Source organism: Pogonomyrmex barbatus, unplaced genomic scaffold (assembly GCF_055798465.1).
Source record: "Pogonomyrmex barbatus isolate J1 unplaced genomic scaffold, ASM5579846v1 scaffold2, whole genome shotgun sequence".
NCBI lineage: Eukaryota > Metazoa > Arthropoda > Insecta > Hymenoptera > Formicidae > Pogonomyrmex > Pogonomyrmex barbatus.
The window spans coordinates 5,727,822-5,749,888 of NW_028297116.1; the positions used below are offsets into that span (position 1 = coordinate 5,727,822).

At 38.5% G+C, this 22,067-nt stretch overlaps 1 protein-coding gene across 7 annotated transcripts in view; it reads left to right on the forward strand.

Moving 5' to 3' along the window:
• The window catches only part of beta-Spec (spectrin beta chain), a 33,812-nt gene that overhangs the window by 3,130 nt on the left and 8,615 nt on the right, over positions 1–22,067 (forward strand). For 4 of the 7 annotated variants that reach the window (XM_089077005.1, XM_089077008.1, XM_089077010.1 and 1 more), the window contains exons 2-8: positions 13,305–13,493; positions 14,120–20,026; positions 20,127–20,218; positions 20,303–20,407; positions 20,618–20,760; positions 20,841–20,890; positions 21,441–21,497. In XM_089077005.1, the coding sequence (XP_088933131.1) occupies positions 13,358–13,493; positions 14,120–20,026; positions 20,127–20,218; positions 20,303–20,407; positions 20,618–20,760; positions 20,841–20,890; positions 21,441–21,497 (6,490 nt within the window). In that variant the 5' untranslated portion in view covers positions 13,305–13,357. Of the gene's footprint in view, positions 1–10,350; positions 10,376–13,304; positions 13,494–14,119; positions 20,027–20,126; positions 20,219–20,302; positions 20,408–20,617; positions 20,761–20,840; positions 20,891–21,440; positions 21,498–22,067 lie in introns of those variants that run through there. The other 3 variants (XM_089077009.1, XM_089077011.1, XM_089077006.1) reach the window with 2 other exon arrangements.

A 22,067-nucleotide genomic window follows, 5' to 3' on the forward strand; every position in this document is an offset into this window, starting at 1 on the left:
AATGGTTAAAAGTTCGTGTTACAATTGAGGACTTGGTACAACGTGTTATCGCCGTTCAACACATCTGGATAATGTTTTATAGAAATATCATTTTTAACGGAAGCCGCCGCTTGGAATTGAAGGTTTCTTGTTTGAGGCATTTAAATCTGTCAGAAAAAATTATGGTTTTTATTTGAATCAAGAACCGATGGTTTTCGCAGTGATTAATTTCAATATATTTTGATACATCGATATCCTGGTATTTAAAATAAAATTGTATTACGGAACTTTTAATGGTTTTCCGAAAAAAATTATGAAAGATATTTGATACGCGTCATTAGAAAATAATTAGCGATCAGTTATCGAAATGACGGGACAATTATGAAATTTTTTTGACATTAGATCAGCAGCGAGTGGGAAACATTGCTTGACGTTTAACTTTTGTACTTTGTCATTAAAAAAAAAAAATCACGATCTTACATAATTACGATAATCATATTTTCTCCAAGCAATAAAGGACAAATTTGAAAATTTTTAAATTTTATTCCTTTATTTTCAAACCAGTTTGTGACTGTCAGAAATCTATATATTATAGAATTTGCTTGTATACTGTGCTAGTACTTTTAAAATAAGATACTGTGCAATTTTCTGATAGTTTGAAATTGGTTTGGCTACTGAAACAAATTCTTAGTTTAAATTTAGAATCGGTTTGAAATAATAAAAGATGAAAACAGATTTAATCTGAATAATTTTAATTAAAAAAAATTGAATATATAATTAATACAAGACAAATTATATTAATATGTATTTTATTTTAAAAATTCATTCATCAGTACGACATTTAACATTGAAATTCTAATTAGGAAAGAATTTTCCATAAAATAAAGGACAAAAGGTTAAAATAAAGAACAAAATTAGATTTAAAATAAAGGATAGCTATCTGTAATAAAGGATTGTCCTTTTAGAATAGAGGAGTGATCACCGTATATAACTCGCTTAATGAATATTACATACATTCATGCGAAGAAACTCAAACTCAATTTGCTGGATCGTGCTGTATCGCACAACTGTCGACACACATGAAAAGTTAGAGCTCGAACATTGTAACCGCTAGCGAGAATGACAATAATTACATGCTCAAGTTTTGTAACATATTTGCGCTTACTCGGTGGTTATCTTGTGTGTATGGTTATTATCTAGTGAAGATATAATAGGTGGAATATACGCGCCTTGAGATACTCGAAGTCTGTCTAAAAGCAATCTGATCAATTCTATTGTTTATAAATTTCTTAGTATTAATATCGGAGCATAATTTTACAATACGATTAAATTAATCTTTATTTTTCTGACTCTTATATTACGGAGCCAAATCGATTTAGCTTTTTATAAGTTTATAAATTCACTCTTGAATGAAAATTCACAGTTTTTATTCTACCCTTCATGACGTGATTTGCGTGTCGATTGAGCATCACGTAATCCGAAAATCACGTAATCCGAAAATTTTATTCCGAATGTTTTAACTCGTTCTTTTTTTAACTCGTTATCGATGATTTAAATGACGAAGTACAATTCGAGCATACATTTAATTTTTAATGTAGCGAGAGAAGAAATATATATTTTTATATAAAAAATAAATATCCTTTTCTTCCTCTTTTAAAGATGCTAAGTCACTAAACTGAACCACTTCAGAGATTTTATTGGAAAATCAGATTATTCGAAAGAAAAAGGATAAATTCAAACTAATTATATGTAGTCTTAATATAATATTTTTAAACGATATTCGCATACAAAGTCGAATCGCTGTTTCTTTTCGGTTTCTTCGCTCACGCATCGATATTACGAAGATATTTTTATTTATTACTTCTAATCGATACGTTGGAATCTTATCTCTATTCGAGCATTAAAACTCGCTTACGCTACGGAGACTACAAATTACATCCTCAATCTATTCGCGAATTAATTTCAACAGAGATTTAGTTACGTTTAAGTTGTATTGCCGTAAGCCAAACTAATTCCAATGCCGTTACGTTAAATATACGTCACGTATCAGGATATGATCAGTATTAAAATATACAAAGCTGAAAGGAAAGAGCTCTCTCTCTCGACTTCGCGATTTGTCCGCATAACATGAATAGGAAATGACACGCGCATAAGAGAAGCCGAGTCGGACAAACGTTTTCTCGGGGCGAATATAGTGATATAGAAATATACGAGGCACGAAGACAGGCCATACAAATATATTTAGAAGTTTCCGAGAAGTTCGCTGTGTCTCGCGCTCTCTTGCGCCGGACACAGTCTCTCTTCCCGAATAAGTGCGAGTAACTCAATCGGGTTGATGCATAACACGTATGTGACGTTAATTAGGCGATTTAGCTGTTTTGCCCCTTCGATATTGCGGGCGAGGCAAAATAGGAGCATAAAATGTTTGCACGATATAGACGCGCGGAACACGAATGAAAGAGATCAAGGCAACGCGATATGTTAACTTTAAATCGCGAGTGCTATAACGAGGTCGAATGTGATGCTATCGTAGATATCCGATATCCTGGGTCCTATGCAGAATATGTGCCTCGCAAAATGAAGAAGCGAATTGCGTGATTAACTCAATGAATAATTATTATTAAATAATGACAATGAATAATTATTATTATTTATCATTATACGTGTGCGCTGAAGAGTCAATTAAAGAGAAAAACTTTTTTTCATTTTTCTGATATCCTCCAAATAATTTCGAGCACTTCTGAAACGCGCCTATTTTCAGGAAAGAAATGTTCACGCGTGTTTCTTCAGGAAGGAAAACGACACGTGAAAGTCATTAATTTACGTACTTTGACTTTTATAATGGAAATTAAAGTAACTAGAATGAATAATGAGAAATGAACTTTTATATATCTTAAAATAGTAGTCAAAATAGTAATCAAGCGTAATCAAATAGTAATCAAGCAAGAAATAAAAAAATTAATATCGCGACGTTGGCTGTAAATAAAAATAATGTAATAATCGTTATTGTATATCTCGATGTACATTTTTTTTTTTTTTTGTTAATTGTCGATCAATGCTTTCTTCTCTTGTTTACACCACACGGTCGATTCCGCGAGGCGTAACCGCGCTTTCGGAAAATTATCGAACACGGATAATCTAATCTCTCTCGCTTTACTTTCAGAGCGGAAAATGGCGCGACGACGCTTTGGAGATCATCATTAAACTCACAATGTAAACCTGGTTACGCTTTTTTTCTCGCGTGCGCGTGCGTACGTGCGTGCGTGCACTTGTCGTATCTTTCTTTTTATAGATGAGGGGAAGGCGGAGAGAGGGAAGGAGGAGGAGGAGGAGGAGGAGGAGGATTGAGAAGGAAGCGTTCGTTGCTTTGTCAACTCGAGAGGGAGAGATACCTGTCTTTGATATCGATTACTTTAATAAGCCGCGCGCTTCCGCTACGGAATGGGGTCCGACGCAACCTAGTTTCCAGATTACCGCATCCAGATTACGCGCAGCCTCGTTCGCGAGGAAGTAACACTATATGCGAGACCGTAAATTGTTAGGTAATCGACAGCCACGCTCGAGTCTTGCGTCTCGTAAGAAAAAGACAGACAGCGAGTTCCGAATGTCAATTTTAACGCGCTCTTGTTGTATTTCTTCTTTTGTCATTGATTTTGTCATTGATTTTCTTGTGCAGGTTAAAAAAAAAAAAAAAACAGTGAAAATATTTAAATACGAAACGATATACGATTTATTCATACGTTTAATGTGTGAAAATATTTCTATTCTCCTAAGAGAGAACGATATTTATTTATCTTGAGACCTTTCAAAGTTTTATTACGAATTGTAAATTTTGCTCTGCCTTATCCTTGTTTATATTTATGAATCACTAAACTATGATCGTACTGAGAATAATGATAATTACAGAATGAAACTTTAAAGATGAGTTTTTTTTTTCTTAATTGAAACCTAAAAAAAGAATTTCCTAGTAGGTGAAAGAATATCAATGTAATTTTTCCAAACCTCGAGCATCAAAAAATTTATTCTTTTCTTTCTTGCCGCTATAATTATACTTACGCAGAACTAGTTAAGTATCGCATTAAACAAGATTAATCGTCGTTTTGGCAGAATCAAATCATTACTACTCCAAGTTTATTTTATTGTTGGCGCATCGACGCGTGTAGTAAATCATCGTCAGGCGTCAGCATAACTGTACCTTCTTACTTCCACGAACGTCATTCTACTTCCTGGGATTGCGCAATCGCACCAGGCGTTTTACAGTTTCGATTGTCCGGCAATAATTGGAAACGTTGATCGAGACACCGTTACTCTTTTGTCGTTGATTGGACATATCCATGCGCGTCAATATCAGAGATTACGGAATGTTTGTGCCAACATTCTGTCCCTTCTCGTTAAGGCTAATGTCATAACGAAGCAAAGTATAATAGAATGAATGAATATTTCGAAGTTAAAGCGACATTCCATCCACGTATAATAAAATGTTTTCAGCAAGTTTCTCAACGAGCAGATTAACGCAAATGCGGATGTGACGTAGCAACGTGTACAGTAACGACTGCCGGCTCTCCATCTAGAAATAGGGACTTCCAGTCGACATCGTACAATCTTTGCTGGAATATTATTTTCATGTAGTTTGCATGGTAATATCTGTTATTGCATGTGGATATATTCTAATAAGTTAATTCTGAGATAATTTCGTTGTGAGTGAATTTTTACAAAATTCTTAAACCATTGATATTCATCAGTTTCTTCTTAAGTTGCTTTATATTTTATCATGATTATTACATTAGGTATAAAATTATGCAAAAGCGACGACAGTTGAAGGATTTCTTTCACGTAATTTATTTCCCTCAATTGGCACGTAAAGAACTCAACTGTTGATTATATTCAATTTATTCCCATATTTATGTTTTTCATCTTCTAGTGGATTGTTCCGTTATCTTTTTTCTACAAATTCTTCAGGTTTTGTTGATAATAATTTGGGTTTCTCGAATTTGATAACGATAACTCGTACGCAAATATACCGGCGTCATCAAAAGGTGAATTTCACAATCGAAAAATCGCAAGTAACCTCAAACTGAAAGCGTTATTAATTAGTACGACTTTAATTAGCTTGTTTGTTCTTGAGCAATTTGCGTTAATGAGAATGCGGTTGACTGCCTCAATTGTCATTTATGTGGCGTTTGAAGAGGCATAAGATCGATTTTCTTATATCAATTGGATGGATCTCTTTGACGTAGGTAATCGTAGCTTCGTACAAGAAATATGATTTGTTGACGTTTATCGGCACGAACGAGCGGAACGGAACGCACGAATTATTGAAAATTGCTGATGTCGGCTGCAGAGTCCACGAATTGTCCTCGAGAACGATATATTCGCGATTCGACCTAATTCACCGCTCCATTTTGCTGCAGAAGACGTCATTGGTATCGTGAATAATCGCGGGTTTCCTGCAGCGTCCCAGGAAAATCGCGCGAATTATGTTAATCGTTACGTAACATAGCTGTCGCAAGGATTTCCTCAGATTTCTGTGAATAACTGCAAATATCCTGAACTCGTTATGTTCGAGACTGTTACGAACTGCGATGCAATTTGACTTGGCATCAAATCTTTGAATGCCAAAAGATCGATGCTCTTGGAACATGAATGGAACTTGGGTATAGCGTATGTCGCTGAGATGTTACATTATTTATTAGCCACTTGGCGTGCGCCATGCTGAATGCCTTTGGCAATACGCAATCCTTCTCGTTAATATTATTATTCTCCTAATGCAACAATGCTATTTATAATAATGTATCACGCACATGCCGCGCATCGAAGAGAGCAATTAATTCCTCGAGATTGCTTTTAAAATCATTTTGCACTTTACAATGCTGAAATATATTCATCGAGTCTTGTTGTTTATTTTTGCTGAAAGTTTTTTTCATCTATTTACGTCTACTTTTGTCTACTCTGATTTAATGTAAAACACGTTTCACGCTATGAAAATGCACTTGTGCAGCTAATTGTGTAGATGATTAATTAGCGATGATCAATTAGAGGTTATTTTGTACCGATACAGAAGACTACTTCAATTAATAAGTGACGCATCGAGTACTTGGAATTTCTATCGCGCGTTGTATCTTCTAAACGCCTCACATTCACGGATATTTATAACAAAGCAGCGATTTCTTTCCTCCAATAACGGGTCTTTAATAAGAGAGCGGGGGGGGGGGGGGAGGGGATCGGTGATTCAGCGAGGACATCTCAGGAGGCCCTTGATGACACGCGACGGAATGTCACGACCGTCCGCGAGATTATTCTGGGAGAACCGTCAGCGTGTTTTTAAGCTGTCGCGACGCACGCCGGTAGTTTTGACTTTATCCCACATAAAGTCAAGTCGCAATCTTTACTACTGATGACAACGACAACGTCGACTCTCTCGTGCCTCGGCCAAGGAAAGAGCAAATCGGGTCACCGTAAGGGCGTTCACCTCGTGCCGTTCCTCTGGAATCTTTTCCGTTTATATTTTTAATCTTTGATCGAAACACGTACATATAAATATATGTACGTTACTTTCGTATACTTTGTAGCCGCAGCGGGGATAAACTCGAAATTGTTGAACAGCGCAAGTTTCTTTTAGCTCCGAATAATTGACATGCCATTGACTTGCTTTGTGGAGAAATAAACAGCAATAACGTTATAATATAATTTGAATTTCCTTCGAGACATATGTGTGTATACAGAAAAAAATCAGTCTTAAAATCAAGATTATATTCTCATATATAAGCGAAAATATTATAATTTTCATATAGAAAATTTTTAATCTTGAATTGAGCAAAAATAATACTTGCATCAAATTCAATCAAATCAAGACCAAAATTTTTAAAAAGATTATAATGTTCTTGTTTGCATATAAAAATATTTGTCTTGATGTAAGACTAATTTTTTTTCTATGCAATAAATGAAAAAAGGAATTTTGTTAAAAGCAGTAAAGCCATTCGCAAAACTGTGGCGAAATAGATGTTTCATCGGGGTTGACGCAGTCTCTAAAATTCGAGCATTGACTCTCAAAATCTCGTTAGAAGCTGGAGGGAGGAAAGAAAGGAGGGATGGCGAGATGGCGGGAGGGAGCCAGGGAGAGAGGGATGTTACCGGGAAAACTGGGTCATCGTAAGGGCGTTTACCCGCTTCATATCTCCGCGATTCTTCCCCGCTGGTAAAAGTTTACCTACTGCGGCAGGGAATTGTTTTGCAGAATACAATTGCCGAGTAACGCTAAATTTCCTCTTCGCCTATCAACTGTGATTTTAGTAACTCAACCCACGACGGCGAGTTTGTCGGGCGATAAATGTCGGAACGATCAAGCGCATTGAAGTAACTGAGAGTGATTGCAAGGTGGCTGTTAAATTTCCTATCGCATATTCATTCGTTTTTTTAAATAGCTTTAGCCGCTGGACAGAGAAATCCTTGGATGCGATTAAAATTCAAGAAATCGTATAAAATATAAAATTTGAATCGCGTTGTCGATTGTCTGTAGTAATGACCATTGCGTTAATGATCCTTGGAATCGCTAATTATAATCGCTAAAAATTAAAATTTGCAATAATAACTAATGGGGCTTCCATAAATGCAATTATCTACATTTCCCATGACTGTGTATATTGTTATTACAAGTGTCTTCTGTAATTGACGAGATAACAAATTTCGCTAATGTAACACAGAATATCGTTATTGAAGTCGTGTTGTCTTTTCTTTTTGCAACATACAAGATACTAAGGTCGAATAAATCAAAGGATATTGAGAGCACAGGCACTCACTCTATCACTCTGTCCTAAACGCTGCGTTACCGGCGATTAAGGCTTGTCTCTAATGATCTCAAGAGGAAATCTTCTCATTTGGGGTGATAAATCGTCGCGCAGGGAGTGAGAGGGAATGAACCGCTTCAATTTCGAGCAGCTCAGGATGGAGATCCCAGGGTTCAGCGTTCAAAATGCTGAACTCAAAAAGATACACCTGCCTTCCTCTCCTCTTCCCCTCTTTCGTCTCCCCCCCCCTTCTCTTCACCTTATGCAGGTGCTCCCGACGTGTGTACGCGGCGGACACCGGCGCCACGGTGACTCCGGTGGAAAATCAATAATCCTGGCACTGTGTGCCTGTGTGCGCCTGTGTACGCCTGTGTACATGTATGTGTGGGTGTGCGCCGTGTTCATCTTACCTTCGTTGCGTCGTTGCGAGACGGTGCGGTGTTTCGTGTTTATATATCGGGTTTTTCGCGGCGCGTCGAACGTCGGGCAGAAAGGCGCGACTGAATTCGCACGATTAGATGACGAATCGACGAAATGGCAATTTTATCATGTATCTCGTCTTAGGCGACCTAAAGATAGATCGCCGACGTCAGAGAGGTCGACGTTACGCTTATCTGTATACCGATTCTGCTGGCTGTGACAAAAATATACTGTATACCGAGGCTTACATATGTGACGCTTTGTAAACTTTATTGTTAGTATTTCTTGTAAACTCTGTACCACTTTGTAAAGCGATTTCGAGAGAAAGACGATGGTGTGGATTTTTAGGATTTATAGATTTGGAAAATATTTTTGGCAAAAGTATAAATAGCTAATTATAAATAGCTATAAACAATATTATTATGCGGACGAATATTGATTATGTATTTTTGTGTATACACAGAGAAAAATATATTTTTAGGATTTTTTTAGGAAATATTTTTTTACTAAATTTCCTTTAATTCTCAAATAAGTTTATTTGAGTTCCTTTATTCCAACCAATTTATTGTTCGAATTTACAAACACAATTGTTTAACTTTTCAAAAATACATATTATTCAAATTCAAATAATACATATTGTTACATGAAAGAAAACATTTTATTGACTTAATTTCATTATTTAATTCAAATAATTATAATTTCCATTATTTCAATAAGATTATTGTATCATTTCATTTGACACACACACACACACACACACACACACACACACACACACACACACACGATGCATGATTCCAATAATATATGTATGTTAGTAAAAATTCTAAATATCAAGTCGTCTAAAAGATGGTTATAAAATATCTAAATTTCTATAAAAATATTTATAAAACATTTATCTTTATTTTTTTCATGTGGGTATTATATGTATGTATCCACATTATGCGTATAAATGGTATTTAATGAGGCATTTGACCTCTTCGCAAGAATGAATCAAGAATACGGGCGATTATATGCGGTCTTTTTTCTTAACGAATTTCTCGGAAAACGCAAAACCGGAAGTTATCGTTCAAAAGATAATACATATATACACTATAGAGGCATCGTATCCGTTATCGAATTGAAGAAAACTTTACTTTTCGCTCGTATGTGACGAGAGGAAGCTTTAAAGCGAGAGCTGGATGTATTTAAACAACAGAATCCTGCTTCCACACAAGGAAGGTTTAAAGTAGTGTAGGGGATTCGCAGTGCATATAGAGACTGACTGTTCTCGTTTCGAGCACAATGAGCTTCTTGTTTTCCATTTTTCGCTTCGCAACGAAGAGCTCTTCGTGACGGCGCATACACATATGTAATCGCTGGAAAAAGGGCAGATAAGTAAAAACCCGTTATTAATCTGCATCTTCTCTTTCAATCCATGATAGAACTTCCAGAGCCTTTTAGAAAAAAAAAAAAATGAAACTTATCTTGCTGATCTTAGATCTAATCAGCGTTATTAAAAATATTGTTGCTGTCACAACGCGGAGTATAATAAAAGATCGTTGAAATATTTTTATCCACTTCTATAAACGTAATTTTAATTTACCTTTATTATTTCCTTTAATACTAAGAATTAGAAGATAAAGAGTAAAATAAGTCGAGATTAAAACTAATCATTGATAGGAATGAACATCAAACAATTTATATTTTTGAAACTTAACACATTGCGAGAAAATTCTGTCATTTTGCAAATCTAGTATTTATTTATATTTTATATTTATTATATATTTATTTTATATTTATTATTTTATATTTATTTTGTTTTAACAAGATAAAATTTTATTTGTGTCAAAATAGAAATTATATTTAAATTAAATTTTTTCCCGAAATAGGAGAAGTTTTGAGATCAAGTCCTATTGCTTCTCGTGAAGTGTTAGAAAGTGCCGCCAGTAAACTTAACCTTCCTCGATTATCATGTCATTCACTTTGTGATTCAGATCATCCCGCCCACTAGATACGAAGGCATTAATCTGTATGTACGGTCCCACTATGCCGGCCATTAAGTATGACGGCACTCGCGTAATTGCTCTTAATTCAACCGCAAGTGATCGTCCAGACATTTAAGAATGCCATTCATGCCCGCGTTCTTCAGACTTTCGACGTCGCTCGAGGGGAACACGTCGATTTCGTCGCGAAGCGAACGATGCATTTCGGTGTGTTATTAACGAACTCCAGAAAGGATTTTAATTAGATGTGCGAAAGTGCATCCTCATTTCTCTCAGCTTTCCTTTCTCTTCTTTATAGATTATAATAAATTCGTAATAAATTCGTCCGCAAACGAAACACAATTTCGTCGGTATCTTTAATATTCGCGATGATAATGATCGAGGATGAGGCTTGTTGACGATTGAAAACACCGATCGTCGTAATTACGTAATGGATAATACAAATTGCGGCTGTGTATCCGATGCTGTGAGAAAAGCATATAAAAATACGATATGTACACAACTGTTATATGCAATTTTTGTACTTGCTCGTGTCGTTTCGCGGAGTGCGTTTTTTAATTTCTGCAAGAGTGACGTAATCGCGGACGCGTCTGCGTTTTACGATGAAGCTACTCTCGGTTTGTCGTTTTCATCATTAGACACCCATATCGCGTTACCTGTGACATTTGCTTTAAAAAAAAAAAAAATGTCGATATCGCTCGCTCGTGCAGTTGCAAATACAACTGTCCGATGTGTTATCGTTATTAATCAATAAATATGGTTTACGACTCGTAAATTAGACAATGCGTTTAATCAGGCGCCATCCAATGCTGTGCCGTTCCGTTTTAATGTTGAATCACGCTGATGACGTGAGTTTAGAGACACTTCAAGCGCATTACGTAATGATTGTTTATTGGTGTTAATTAATGTTTATACGCAAAAAATCCATTTTTGCACTGTACTTCTAGCCCCATTTTATATATATATATATATATATATATATATATATAGACTAATGTATATGAAGGAGAAAAAAAAAGTTGTTTGTTGATTTAATATCTATGATTATAGATATATAAATGATTTTTTCCTTTCGTTACAACAGTTGCATAAATAACCATGCGTTTAAATTATACGATACATATCATTGTATTTTAAGTACTGTAAAAACAGTAGCAAATTACATAAACAATGTTTTCACGTAGAATCACTGAATTATAATAGAAACATGTGTATATTTTTTAATTAAAAACTGTATAATTTTTACATTTGTTATTATTAGTGTATCCATTTTTTAAATATTTTTAAATATTTTTTAAATTAAATTATTATTCAATAAATGTTAAATTTATTACATTATTATAAATCAAACATTTTCAGACATAGAATGCTTTTTGCGCTAATACTTCTTCAATGAGGAAAGTAGAGAATAAAAAGAGAGAGTAAAAAGATAGAGAATGATATAGCTGATTTTAATTTTTCCTGTCTTATTCCTTCCGTTTAAATGGAACGTTTAAAATTTACACTTGGCGTGTGTCTCGGATCTGTTTTGTGTTCGCATTCTGCATCACGAGTCGACGCTACGCCAATGCGAGCGTCTACCTTCCCGTTAAGTCAATCCTCCTACCGCGTCGGGCTCGCGTGCGACGCCGATGCCGACGATGTGTATTTCTCGTGTGTGACATCATTCGCGTGATGTAATCGTCATGGTGAGCGAGGCGGCCGCGTCTCCCACGCGGTGGCGAGAGCGTAGCGTTATCTATTAAATGAACGTAGACCTAGAGACTCGACAGGCGCGTTAACAGGACGCGCGCGTCCACTTTCTTGATATCCGGTGACCCCGACGTCAAACTCGGCGATTAGAGTGGTCCAATCAGCCGGCGGAAGAGACGAAGGAAGGAGGAACTCGCGTGTCAGGCGAAATTTGGAAAAAAAAAAGACACGAAGACAAGTTCCGCGATGGGTATAAATTTTAGAAGCGACGATTGCGACACAGTGTGTTTTTTAGCTGACATTTTTTTACATCGCGAGCGCATAAAATTTAAATTAATATCTTGCGGTATATGAGCGACGAAATCGGGAAGATGATGTCGATTCTCGACATGTAAAAATAAAGTAGTGAGTGTAGAAGTACGATCGCTCAAATTATTTGCGGTATACTCTATATATTACACGATTTGTAGGAGTTAATTTAAGAAAGTATGCCTCATTAAATGCTCTAATAATAGATCTGACGTTGACAGATTTATTACACAATGAATTCATATGAAATTGAAAATTATTTATTGCCTCGCCTTTTTAAAAAGCAGATTTATCGGTATATTTACCTTCAGATACCAAAGATACAACTTTTTGACGTGAAAAACAGATATATGTTGTACGATTAGACTGTAACGCTGAATATTGAAGAGAAGAAACAAGTATATCTTGAAGCGAAGCGTACTGAAAAAAAAGAAGATAAACACGCGATATCTACATTAACTACGTGGGCATACGCGATCATGTATTGTATCATCGAACAATGTTGCGTAACATTAATCTCTTTCGAAGTTCTTATTATTTACTCAATTATTAATCGTTAGATGTACCGTGCAGGAAGATAAGATTACTCTGCAATTCTTATCTGTACGCGAAGATTAACTGACGCGACAACGCGCTGACCGTAGCTTGCCGAAACACGATTTGTGCATCGCATTGCTTATTATTACATTGCGTGGGTAGCAAAAGGAAGAAATTTCTATGATTATTGCCGATTATATCCTCGTTTTTATCGCGTGGTATCGTATAAGATCGTAATTGAATATTTTCTATATTATATAAGTACACCTAAGTATATATATATATATAAAGGACTGTAGAAAAAATTAGAGTATCCGATATTTTACATCTTTTAGCAAAGGAAACGTTGGAAAATGTAATACCTCATATAAAGTAAACGCAGACAATTTTATAAGTTAATATAAATTATTTTGGATTTTTATAAAAAAATAATATAAATATTACATATCTTATATATACACATATATATATATATATATATATATATATATATATATATATATACATATATATTTGAAAAATAAAAAAGAAGATACAAAATATCTTCTCACAAATATCTTTAGTTTCTGCACTAATAAATTTGCGGTTTTGTTTTTAGGTACACCCTTTTTAAGGGTACAGCAGAAGTGAGCTGTTGGTCTGATTGACAAAATGACGACCGACATCTCGGTAGTGCGTGGGGGTTGGGACCCCACGCTACAACAAGAGATTGTCGACGAGTACGAATACGACGGGGGAAATTCGAGTTCGAGACTTTTCGAACGATCACGTATCAAGGCACTAGCTGGTACGAAAATTTATTGATTTTCTTTTTTTAATGCTTCATTTATATATGTAGGTTTTTTATTTTTGTTTTTTTTTGTAAAGATATAGTGTGATTTAGTTTCATTAATTCTCTAATGAATAGCAATATTAATAAACGACGATACTAACATTGCGAATTGTATTAGAAGGTTACACGATTAAGATTATCAAACCACATCCTCTTGATAATCGCTTTAAGAATTTGATAACTTCATTTTCAAGTAGTTGCTTCTCAGACTAGATTGAAAGTGGTCGAGATGTATGTTGAAAATACGTGTATTGTAGAAAACTAAATTTATTAAGTGTAATTGGATAGAATAGAGTAATGTAGATTGTTCAAATGAGAATAAAATAAAAAATTGCATGCATTTTTAATTTTGAAATGGATTATGATAAAGTCGTATTCGATCTGCGAGGTAAAAAAAGTATTAATTACTAATAATTTTATATTAATTATTTAAAGTCTATCAATGCAATTTACTGAGCAATGTATAATATTGAATAATTATTTTATGTTTAAAATTAGTTTTAAAATAAGTATATATTCTTTTAAATTTTATTTGTTCACGTGATTCACTGAAATCACTCTTGTGCGATCTTCTTTACCAGGTGAGCGTGAATTAGTGCAGAAGAAGACTTTCCAAAAATGGGTCAATTCCCACTTAGTCCGATGTTCGTGCCGAATCGGCGATCTATACGTCGATCTGCGAGACGGAAAAATGCTGATAAGGCTGTTGGAAATCTTGTCGGGTGAGCGTTTACCACGTCCTACCAAGGGCAAGATGCGTATCCACTGCCTGGAGAATGTGGAGAAGGCGCTGCAATTCCTGCGCGAGCAGAGGGTACACCTGGAGAACATGGGATCTCACGATATCGTCGATGGGAATCCACGTTTGAGTCTGGGTCTCATCTGGACAATAATTTTGAGATTTCAGATTCAGGATATTACCATCGAAGAGACGGATAATCAAGAGACCAAATCCGCCAAGGACGCGTTATTGCTGTGGTGTCAAATGAAGACCGCCGGCTATCACAACGTGAACGTGAGAAATTTTACGACATCGTGGCGGGACGGTCTGGCGTTCAACGCGATCATACATAAGCACCGTCCAGATCTGATTCAGTTCGACAAGCTCTCCAAGTCGAATGCGATTTACAATCTCAATAATGCTTTCAATGTCGCGGAGGATAAACTCGGACTCACGAAATTACTGGACGCCGAGGACATCTTTGTCGATCATCCGGATGAAAAATCTATCATAACATATGTCGTCACGTATTATCATTATTTCTCGAAGATGAAACAGGAAACCGTGCAAGGTAAGAGGATTGGCAAAGTGGTTGGTATCGCGATGGAGAACGACCGTATGATACACGAGTACGAAAGTCTTACCAGCGATCTGCTGCGCTGGATCGAGGCTACGATAGAAGCGCTCGGCGATCGCAGGTTCGCGAATTCTTTGGTAGGCGTTCAATCACAACTCTCACAATTCTCGAATTATCGCACGGTGGAAAAACCTCCCAAGTTTGTGGAGAAAGGTAATCTTGAGGTATTGCTATTCACTTTACAATCGAAGATGCGCGCGAACAATCAGAAGCCTTATACACCTAAAGAAGGCAAGATGATATCCGATATTAACAAGGCTTGGGAGAGACTAGAAAAAGCTGAACACGAGCGAGAATTGGCTCTCCGTGAGGAATTGATTCGGCAGGAGAAGTTGGAGCAGTTAGCTGCCAGATTTAACAGGAAGGCTAGCATGCGCGAGACATGGTTGTCGGAGAATCAGCGATTGGTATCACAGGATAATTTCGGTTTTGATCTCGCTGCCGTGGAAGCCGCCGCGAAAAAGCATGAGGCCATAGAGACTGACATCTTTGCTTATGAAGAGCGCGTACAGGCTGTCATGGCGGTTTCGCAGGAACTCGAAGCGGAGAACTATCATGACATCGAGCGTATTAATGCTCGCAAGGATAATGTGCTGCGATTGTGGAACTATCTTTTGGAATTGCTCCGCGCTAGGCGAATGCGGCTGGAACTATCATTGCAATTACAGCAAAACTTCCAAGAGATGTTATACATTTTGGACAGCATGGAGGAAATCAAGATGCGACTGCTAACAGACGATTATGGCAAACATCTGATGGGCGTGGAGGATCTGTTGCAGAAGCACTCTCTTGTCGAAGCAGATATCAACGTGCTTGGCGAAAGAGTCAAGGCCGTTGTCCAACAGAGCCAGAGATTCCTAGAGCACGGAGAAGGCTATCGACCGTGTGATCCGGCCATTATTGTCGAACGCGTGCAACAACTGGAGAACGCGTACGCCGAGTTGGTGCGATTAGCGATCGAGCGTCGTACCAGGCTCGAGGAATCTCGAAAACTCTGGCAGTTTTATTGGGACATGGCGGACGAAGAAAATTGGATAAAGGAAAAGGAGCAGATTGTATCCACAGGTGACATCGGTCACGACTTGACCACTATCAATTTATTGCTGTCCAAGCATAAGGCACTAGAAAATGAGATACAATCGCACGAACCGCAATTGATGTCAGTCGCAGCGGTTGGCGATGAGTTAGTTCGGCAACAACACTTTGGTTCCGATCGTATTCAAGAGAGACTTCAGGAGATACTTGCCATGTGGAATCATTTGCTGGATCTGGCAGCTTTCAGAAGAAAGCGACTCGTAGAGGCTGTTGACTATCACCAACTGTTTGCAGATGCGGATGATATAGACATTTGGATGTTGGACACTTTACGACTTGTCTCGTCCGAAGATGTCGGCAGAGACGAGGCAAACGTACAATCATTGTTGAAGAAGCACAAAGATGTAACGGACGAGCTTAAGAATTATGCTGCGACTATCGATCAACTTCACCAGCAGGCATCTATGTTAGGCGAACAAGACGCTAAATCACCGGAAGTTTTGGAGAGACTTACCTCTATAGATAATAGATACAAAGAACTTCTTGAGCTGGCCAAATTACGTAAGCAGAGGCTGTTGGATGCGTTATCGTTGTATAAGGTGTTCAGCGAGACCGACGGAGTCGAGCAATGGATCGGTGAGAAAAATAGGATGCTAGATACGATGGTACCCGCCAAGGATATCGAAGATGTCGAGATCATGAAACATCGCTATAATGGCTTCGAGAAAGAGATGAACGCGAATGCATCTCGCGTTGCCGTGGTTAATCAATTGGCCAGACAATTGCTGCACGTTGAACATCCTAATTCGGAACAAATAATCGCGCGACAAAACGAACTGAATCAGAAATGGGCAGAGTTACGCGAGAAGGCAGAGGGCAAACGCGAGGAACTGAACTCTGCGCACGGCGTGCAGACATTCCACATTGAGTGTCGCGAAACCGTATCCTGGATCGAAGACAAAAAGCGAATTCTGCAGCAGACAGACAGTTTGGAGATGGATTTGACAGGCGTGATGACACTGCAACGTAGACTGAGCGGCATGGAGCGCGATTTGGCTGCCATTCAAGCCAAACTGGACGCTCTGGAGAAAGAGGCAGAAGTCATACAGAAGGAACATCCAGAGGAAGCTGCGGTGATACGCGAGAGAATTGCACAGATTCATCTGATTTGGGAACAGCTGACACAGATGTTAAAAGAACGCGACGCCAAACTCGAGGAGGCCGGAGATTTGCATCGGTTCCTACGCGATCTCGATCACTTCCAGGCATGGCTCACGAAAACGCAAACCGATGTCGCCAGCGAAGACACGCCGACTAGTCTCGCTGACGCCGAGAAACTACTCACGCAGCATCAAAACATCAAGGAAGAGATCGATAATTATACTGATGATTATCAGAAGATGATGGAATATGGCGAACGGTTGACGACGGAAGCTGGCGATGGCGATACGCAATACATGTTCTTGCGTGAGAGATTGAACGCGCTAAAGATGGGCTGGGAGGAATTACATCAGATGTGGGTGAATCGTCAGAACTTACTATCTAACTCTTTGAATCTACAGGTGTTCGATCGAGACGCGCGTCAAGCGGAGGTGCTCTTGTCGCAACAGGAGCATATTCTCGCTAAGGATGAGACGCCAGCGAACTTCGAGCAAGCGGAACACATGATTAAGAGACATGAGGCCTTCATGACCACCATGGACGCCAACGACGAAAAAATCAACTCGGTTGTGCAATTTGCTGGACGTTTGGTCGATGAGGGACACTTCGCGGCCGATAAAGTGAAGAAGAAGGCCGAAAACATTAATGAACGTCGGCGAATTAATCGTGAGAAGGCTAATCAACTTATGGAGAAACTCAAAGATCAGCTGCAATTGCAGATGTTTGTACAAGATTGCGAAGAACTCGGCGAGTGGGTACAAGAAAAACATATCACTGCCCAAGACGAGACGTATAGAAGTGCAAAGACTATTCACAGTAAATGGACTCGTCATCAGGCGTTTGAGGCGGAGATCGCGAGCAACAAAGATCGCCTGCAGCAATTGCAGCAAGCAGCAGATGAATTGATTCAACAGAAACCGGATCTGGCTGAGATCATCAAACCGAAGGTAGCTGAATTGGTAGAACAATTCGCCGATTTGGAGACCACGACTCATGATAAAGGTGAGCGATTGTTCGATTCGAATCGCGAGGTGTTGATACACCAGACTTGCGACGACATCGACTCTTGGATGAATGAATTGGAGAAGCAGATAGAAAGTACCGACACTGGCTCCGATCTGGCGTCCGTGAATATATTGATGCAAAAGCAACAGATGATTGAAACGCAAATGGCAGTGAAAGCGAAACAGGTTACCGAGCTAGACAAACAGGCAGAGCATTTGCAACGTACAGTACCCGACGACAAGATGGAGGAAATTAAGTGCAAGAAGGAGAAGGTCGCCCAGAGATTTGCTCAGCTCAAGGCACCACTCATCGATCGTCAACGGCAGCTTGAAAAGAAGAAGGAGGCCTTCCAATTCCGTCGTGACGTCGAAGACGAGAAACTATGGATTGCGGAGAAAATGCCTCAGGCAACTAGCACTGAATATGGAAACTCGTTGTTCAACGTTCACATGTTGAAGAAAAAGAATCAATCATTACGCACAGAAATTGAGAATCACGAACCCAGGATCAATTTAGTGTGCAACAACGGGCAGAAGTTAATTGACGAAGGACATGAGGACAGCCCTGAGTTCCAGAAATTGATCTCTGAACTGACGGAGAAGTGGCGCGAGTTGAAGGACGCCGTTGATGATAGAAACAAACATCTGTTGCAAAACGAAAAGGCGCAACAGTACTTCTTCGACGCTACCGAGGCCGAGTCATGGATGAGCGAGCAGGAGCTATACATGATGGTTGAGGATCGCGGTAAAGACGAGATTTCTGCTCAGAATCTGATGAAGAAACACGAGTCGCTTGAACACGCGGTTGAGGATTATGCGGATACGATCCGTCAGTTAGGCGAGACTGCTAGGCAGCTAATAAATGACCAGCACCCGTTGGCCGATCAAATTGCCGTGAAGCAGTCGCAGGTGGACAAACTCTATGCCGGCTTGAAAGATCTGGCGGGCGAGCGACGCGCCAAACTGGACGAGGCACTTCAGCTGTTTATGCTTAACCGAGAAGTCGACGATCTCGAACAATGGATTCAGGAGAGAGAACTGGTCGCCGGTAGTCACGAGTTGGGCCAGGATTACGACCATGTGACCTTGCTGTGGGAGAGATTCAAAGAGTTCGCTCGCGACACCGAAGCGATCGGTTCCGAGCGAGTGGAGGCCGTGAATGGCATCGCTGATTCTCTGATCGCTACCGGACATTCCGATGCGGCGACGATCGCTGAATGGAAGGACGGTTTGAACGAGGTCTGGCAAGACCTGCTCGAACTGATTGAGACGCGCACACAGATGCTGGTGGCCAGCCGCGAGTTGCACAAATTCTTCCACGATTGCAAGGATGTTCTCGGTAGAATCTTGGAGAAACAAAACGCCATGTCCGATGAATTGGGTCGCGACGCCGGCTCGGTGTCCGCCCTTCAACGTAAGCACGCCAATTTTATTCAGGATTTGTCCACATTGCAAAACCAAGTGACGCAGATCGAGGAGGAATCTGCCAAGCTGCAGGCGAGCTACGCGGGCGACAAAGCACGAGAGATTACAAATCGCGAGGCTGAAGTCGTGGCAGCGTGGAATAATCTGCAATCGTTATGCGAAGGCAGACGAGCCAAATTGGAGGACACTGGTGATCTCTTCCGATTCTTCAATATGGTCAGGACTTTGATGATCTGGATGGACGATGTTGTGCGCCAGATGAATACGTCTGAGAAACCGCGTGATGTTGCCGGCGTTGAATTGCTGATGAATAATCATCAGAGCTTGAAGGCGGAGATCGATGCCAGGGAAGATAATCTAATGGCGTGCATTAATCTTGGAAAAGACCTGTTAGCTAGAAATCATTATGCCAGCGCACAGATAAAAGAAAAACTGGCGGCATTGACCGACCATAGAAATGCATTGTTACACCGATGGGAAGAACGTTGGGAGAATTTGCAACTCAGTAAGTTGTACTTATTACTCGGAAAAAATATGTTTTGTTCTTGTATACTTATCATATAATATATTGTGTATAATAATTCGCTTATTTATGTTTGTTGCAGTTTTGGAAGTTTATCAATTCGCCCGAGATGCGGCAGTTGCTGAAGCATGGTTGATTGCTCAAGAGCCGTATCTTATGAGCCAGGAACTTGGTGTAAGTAATTTAAAAATAGAAAATTTGTAAAAATTTGAATTTGTAATCGAATTTTTTTTGTTAAAAACTTATGATTTTTCACAGCATACTATCGACGAAGTTGAGAATTTAATCAAGAAACACGAGGCTTTCGAAAAATCGGCAGCTGCACAAGAGGAAAGGTTTAGTGCCTTGCACCGACTTACTACCGTGAGTAGTTATACGGTCCCTTTGTAGTTAAATAATGTAATAGAAAAGTTTGTGAAATATATTTTTTGTTGTATATTGTTATTAATGTTGTATGTATATTTAAATACTTGTTTAAATACTCTCTTATAAATATCTCTTATAAATACAGTTTATTATTGATTATGATTTGGCATAAAGGAATATACAATTTTTTTGTTTGTTTTTTTATAGTTCGAGTTGAAAGAATTAAAGCGACGAGAGCAAGAAAGGGAAGAAGAAGAAAGACGTAAAAAGGAGGAAGCGGCAGCGGCGGAAGCTGCACGTTTGGCTAAAGCGACACCCGTTACTAGTCCAGATGAACCACCTAGCGAAAGGTAATAAATCGTTGCGATAACTTGGCACCAAATCATATATGTAAAATCATATATGTTATTACATATTTTGTTTATTACAGAGCTGAAACTGATGGCGCAACCAGCGGAGAACGCGGAGAGGACGAACATGGTAATATAATTACACATTATGGATATGTTCTGGGTTTTACTAATAGAAATTATAATTTTTCTCGGTATTTATTCTAATTCTGTCTACAGTTTTGCATTTTGTTTGAAGATGCCGATATTGAAATAACCGATATATAACACACGCACATTATTTAAAATATATTGTCGAGTGCTTTTTTCTAATAGAATTGTATCTAATAGCGTTCGTATAACTCTTGTTGACTTGGCGTGATAATGATTGCAATTGGTAGTAACGTAAATCGAAAGAGATTGAAAGGCAGATTAAACGTAAGGTTTCGTTTCTGTCATAACTAATAATCGAGCCGCAGCGATAAATCTTGCTTTTGACGTAAAAAAATCAACTCCGACGATTTAGTATTATGAATACGATTTGTCTGGATAAGCATGTGACATCGCTAACAGCACGTTTATTTTTGCCTTTACCCCACCCGAAACTTATTCCGATCCTTCGATCGAATCCATCGTCCACATCATTTCATTTTACCTATCCGAAATGCACCCTAATGCGGCACGGAATGCACGAACCACAGCGGCACATCGCAAGGCTTCTACACGTACACCACAGCCTCAAGATAAGCCCAAGGAAGGTGAGTGTTACACGATACGTATGAATCGTATCGAAACGTGAAAAACTGACTTCCATATATATCGAGTATATTTTTTTAAATTTCTGTGCAATCGTGTTTCAAAGCTATAACCTTGAACAAATCAAATATCCTATAGGATCGTATAATTTTTCAAACTGGTGATGGATGGATGATCAACTCTTCGTACTTAACGATAGCTTTGCTCTTCGGATCTCATGTTAGCATTAAGCCACATATGTCTTACATCTTTCAGCATACTTGTAGCCACATCGCACTTAGCGCTCTCGCCCACATGAATCACTTGCTTCTATTAACTTTTCTCTAGCTTCTCTTCTAGGTGAAGGCCCATTATTCTGCCCGAGATGTTTTTTCTGTCACCTGACATCGATTTTGTCACGAGAAAACAATTTATCAAATGTTTTAGATAATATTTGGCACGCATACGTGTGAAAGTGCATATAACAACGATGAAATCAAGCAAAATTCTAATTAATCAATAAGTAATTAAAATTTTCTCATAATTATACTAAACTATTGCGAACCATTTCATTCACACTATTATCATGGTAG